The sequence below is a fragment of the Fusarium tjaetaba genome, assembly GCF_013396195.1.
Source record: "Fusarium tjaetaba strain NRRL 66243 chromosome Unknown NRRL66243_c0000030, whole genome shotgun sequence".
In the NCBI taxonomy this organism is placed as follows: Eukaryota; Fungi; Ascomycota; class Sordariomycetes; order Hypocreales; family Nectriaceae; genus Fusarium; species Fusarium tjaetaba.
The window spans coordinates 52,784-57,684 of NW_023501226.1; the positions used below are offsets into that span (position 1 = coordinate 52,784).

Genomic DNA, 4,901 nt, shown 5'->3' on the forward strand with positions numbered 1-4,901 from the left:
TGTCATTTGTACAAGCTATTGGATCTCATAATGACCAGAGATCTATGAGGACATCTCCAATAGATAATACCATCTGGCCATCGAGGTAAATGTCCCTGACTTCCTAGGAAGTCAGTCTTACGTGAGATGACTATGCACAGCCACAAAACGTTCGGTTGTGGCAGCGAGTGTGGCAGTGGATGTGTCCTCAACTGTGTCCAGTCAAATTCTGCCTTGTCAAGCCCAGCCCTACCCGTTAAGAGTCCAGTCCTACACTCCACACACGCCAAAAGCTCCCTCCCAAGCCAACAACCGTAAGCGCAGAATAGGATGGTCAGGACAGTCCCCAGCGCCAACGCCAGTGCTCAGTGGCATTCGCTTCGTACCGTCTCGTCCCGCCCGCTCCCGCTTCTTTCTATCCTTTCTTGAATAGAATGAATCGCCCTCGTTCCCCGTTTTTGGATCATCCCCTCAGCCCTCAGGCAGCGAATAACTAAACCGCTGTATGACTCGACCCCGATTCAGTCTTGTTCCTCGTGGAGTCTGAGACGAGACTATACGCCATCAGCAGGCCTGTCCTGGACCTGGGCTGACCTGGGCTGAAAGCTGTCTTTTCAACCCTCGCAGAAGAACACACCCATCGTGTCCTGTCCTTCTGATATGCCCTGTTCATTCACTTAAAACAGGGCTCGTTGAGGGTCAAATCTGCTGCTGAGTTTGGCTCTTGTTTCTGTTCCTGCATCTCCTACATTACATTCCCATCCTATCCGTACAAGCTAAGGTGTTATTGCTGCATCTAATAATACCTAGCCACAGCCCACTCTTCCCCAGCTCCTATTAAACCCTTCCACTCCCACTCTCTCCCCGCCTCGGTTCGCCTTGTGTCGTACTGTACATACATTCTTGGAGTGCATCGCCTCACAAGCGCAGCATTGAGTAGCCTGCCTGGAATTCAATCACAGTCAGCCCCTCATATTACTCATACATTCATACATATTCATTCACAACTACATTACACTTTTCAGCCTGGCGCAACATCAATCGTATCTCGCTACGCAACGCATCACCGCACGGATTGCGTTTCTACGTGGCAATCACACAAACTCTATCAATTACTATAGACATTCTGTTCAGCCTGCCATCCATTCATTTGCGTTTGGTTGGTTAGCTAGCATCTGAGGTAAACTCTTGCCTAGTTCTTCTGCCTGGTCCACCCACCGCTCTACGCCTTGGTTGCTTACCAACTTCATCTATGAAGCAGAGATAGCCAAACTTATGGCAGAACCTAGGCTCGGGCTCTCTGAGGTTGTCTCAGAAGAGCGCACCGAGCCATTTTCTCAATCCGAAATTGACGCCCGCTTCAAGGGGATTGGTGTTGAAGAACCAGTCCCTGCTGCTAGCTCTTCGCTTGTCTCGTTAGACGAGCTCCACGTCGAGGATCACCACCACAGGCAAGGCATCCGCATTCTATTTCGTCCCCTAGCCAACTTCCCCAAGTCGCGGTCTGTGAGCCCTGGTAGTGAAAGTTTACAGTGGCTCGCTCTCCGCGCCGAAGTGGCTTCACCAGAGCAGCCTGAGCACAAAGTTCTCGCTGTGACTCAGACCTCCAAAGATATCAAATTCACCGTCCGTATCCCCGGTGAGACTCAGGATGACTATCCAAGGCCCCCTTTGTGGTGCGAGCTATACTACGATCCCGCTAGTGACAAAGTCATCTTCTTGAACCGGTCAGACCTGCCAATTTCCCTGTCAGGAGTGTCACCGACGCCGCCGTCGAGCCCTTACAGTCCCTCGCATGTCGTCAACCCCGGATCAGCCAAGGCTTTGAGGCCTGGAACATGGCGCATTACGCTTCGAGACATGGAAGTCCTCGACTTCCGGGTACTTGAAAAGCGCCCAGTGATACTGTATCAACCACAACAACCGTCTATTGTCGAGGATGTTCCCTCGGAGTCCAGCACCCCCACCGTGAACTCGAGCGGCAAGCGGGCCCTTTCTCTGGAGTATGACGAGAAGAGAGTGAAACGTCGTGTCTCAGACCCGAATACACCCGGTGACGACGGTGTTGTTATGTTCCTCAGGCCTTCCGCGGACCCCTTGGTTTTCTCCCTCCCGAATGGTCGCGAGAGCAAGGAGCTCTCCTCGGTGAATGGCCATCCTCTGCTGGACGCTGAAAAGGGTGAAACTGCTGCAATCTCAGGTGTCTGCGAAGTCGATGAGTACGAACTCACCAAGCGAGAGCCAATTGCTTCGACTTCCTTGTCTGCCGTGTACACAGCAACACACTCCCACGTACCGAACAACATCGTTACTGTCAAGGTACTCAAGACGCGCGTTGCCAACCCCAACGACAAGGCGCTCGTCCACGAGCGGACTGTCATCCGTCAGGCCGACATGTGGCTTCGTGAGTGTAGGGGTCAGGAAGACCTGCAGCACAAGTCGATTGTTCGCTACTATGGCGGTGATGCCCGATTCCTTTCCCTATACATGGAGCACATCGACGCAAAGGACCTGACTTCCATGCCTCGATGGAGGAATAATACCAACGATGAGTTCATTGGCGACAGAAATGACGCTGCCAGGATCTTGGGAGACATCGCCGGGGCCCTCAACTACATCCACGGTCGCAAGCTGGTGCACAACGATATCAAGCCCGCCAACATCCTCTACTCGCCAGAGAGAGGTGCAGTCCTTTGTGACTTTGGCCTGTCTACACCGGCCACTGCTACTAATTCGCCGACCGTAGGCGGAACACCGTACTACGTTCCTCCGGAATTCATTGGTCGAAAACAACGCGGTCCTGCTTCTGACGTTTGGGCACTCGGTGTCACTATGCTCTACGTGTTGCGCAAAATAACGTACCCTGACTCTCGTGCTCATCGACGACACCCGCGACCCCTTTATTGGTTGATCGCTGGGGTGAACAGTCCCAACATGCCGCACAAGCAGTATGGAAATGGTCAACCCGCTATGAAGCAGATGCGAGATTGGCTTGCCGAGATCTTCGATGCGAGGAAGAGTCTAAATCCCAAGGACCGACTCGAGCGGATCGTTATGGAGATGCTATACCCTAACCCCAACCAACGTATCACTATGGCCAAAGTGGTACAAGAGTTGAGTGTTGAACAGGCTGCTGCTCCTACGGGATGAAGGCCGTATAAGGAGTCGCAACTGTTATCAACCATATGTGAGAGGATCTCACAAGAATAATCAACTGGTCATTATCTGTCTTTTGTTTTTTTATTTCATGACTGGAGTTTGGTGTTTCAGCGTTACATGCTGAATTTATGAGTGCGATGGTGAGTAAACAAACAACGCCCCTGGTTTGACCAAGCTGACCAACCCAGATTGGATATACCCTGTTATTATTCTTTACGTTTTAATGTAACTCTTGTTTCTATATATTATACCATCTGCATGTTCATTTTCCTTTTCTTCAATCATGCAAGTCATCATATACGGGTCTGGAAGCATCTTTAGGGTTCCAATGGATTAACAATAAAAGGCTCCCAGTAGCCAGCCTATACTGCAGGTTGGCAACGTCAATGGAATATCTTGTTCCGCGCATAAACAATCATAATTTTTCGAAGGCCGTGAACGTTCTATCATGACTACTGATTACACATTGAAGTAACCATGTCTCATAAGGTCATCCATCTAGAGGCCCAATCCCATCACAAAAGTGGCAGCAAGACCCACGACAGAAGTCATAACCACCGTGTTCACACCCATTGTGCCAGCGGCGTTGTCCTTGCTGTCTCCAGAAGATGTAGAGTTGGAAGAGCTATCCTCCTCAGTTCCGTTGCCCTTCTGCTGCTTGATCTTGACGTAGTCCACGTCGCCAGTTTTGTTGCTAGGACCCTTGGCATTCTCCTTGAAGCGGATATCGGCACAGTTGTACAGGGCATTGCCAGTGTCACCAACGGTAACAACCTGAATACTAGCGATGTCTCCGTCCTTGGGCTTGACGTCTGAGGGAAGCTCAAGCTTGTCAATGAAGAGAGTGCCTGAGTTTGTGGCGTTGAGGAACTCTGGGGTGAGGGAGATGTTGAAGTTGGTGGAGTTCTCGCCGAGGCCGAGGTTGACGAAGATGTAGGACCATTCGTGGTGAAGTTCAAGGGTGAGAGCGCCGCCGTCGAGGGGCCAGTCAGTGAGATTCTTCTTGTTGAAGTCAACACGAGCACCTATTGTTTGTTAGCAGAGTATGCGAGCGAACGATACGAAATGTCTTACAGGGTTGCTCCCACTGGTTGTAGCGCTCCTCGCCCTCCTCACTGAGGGTGTCCGCACGCCAAGGAGGGAAGACGAGACCGAAGTGGGCAGAGACAGCCTGGACAGTGGCCAGGCCGAGAAGAGTCTTGAAGGCCAGCATCTTGATTGTTGAGGTGACGAGTGTGTTGCGGTGGAGGAGAGGGTGAGTAACAACAAAAGGAAGCACAGCAGGCGCTTCAGCTGTCTTTATATGCACAAAGCAGCACCTCAGTCATTCCAGGGTCCAGCTCATGTAACCGAGCTCTAGCTCTCTGCATCTGGAAGCTGCTCTTGACCAAGCAATTATTGACTTAGCGTGAGTCAGTTTCGCAGGGTTGTGGCTGACTTCGCGTGATAGCCACTGCTGTGTCACTGGTAGCTTTACCGTTGAAGAAGCCGGTGTCTCCCCCGGACATTCGGGGGTTGGTGTGAGGTTTTGGGGCTGCAGGTGGCCGTTTGACAACGGCCTTTGACCGGAGCATGCTATATAGATGCAGCTGCAGTGTGAACGTTGATCAATTCAGTCTATTCATGATGATACAACTACACATCCTCGTGAACTCTCTTTTTCTCTCACAATAAGCTTAGAAACAAGGTTCCTTTAAGCATAAGATCCGGAATCTGTACATGATTCTCACTTGCCTGTCATCACATATTCTCCCAATAAGGTC

General features: G+C 51.1%; 2 protein-coding genes across 2 annotated transcripts; one reads left to right on the plus strand and one right to left on the minus strand.

Annotated features, from left to right (window-relative positions):
• Nucleotides 1-1,254: 1,254 nt before the first annotated feature.
• Nucleotides 1,255-3,129, plus strand: FTJAE_1589 (STE kinase; the record flags this gene model as incomplete). The annotated part of the gene is made up of 1 exon (XM_037347693.1): nt 1,255-3,129. One exon carries the CDS (start codon nt 1,255-1,257, stop codon nt 3,127-3,129), a length of 1,875 nt encoding a protein of 624 aa, XP_037211157.1.
• A 507-nt stretch (nt 3,130-3,636) lies between these two features.
• FTJAE_1590 (uncharacterized protein) lies at nt 3,637-4,351 on the minus strand (the record flags this gene model as incomplete). The annotated part of the gene is made up of 2 exons (XM_037347695.1): nt 3,637-4,163; nt 4,213-4,351. The coding sequence occupies 2 exons, from the start codon at nt 4,349-4,351 to the stop codon at nt 3,637-3,639; spliced, it is 666 nt and encodes a 221-aa protein (XP_037211158.1).
• Nucleotides 4,352-4,901: the final 550 nt, after the last annotated feature.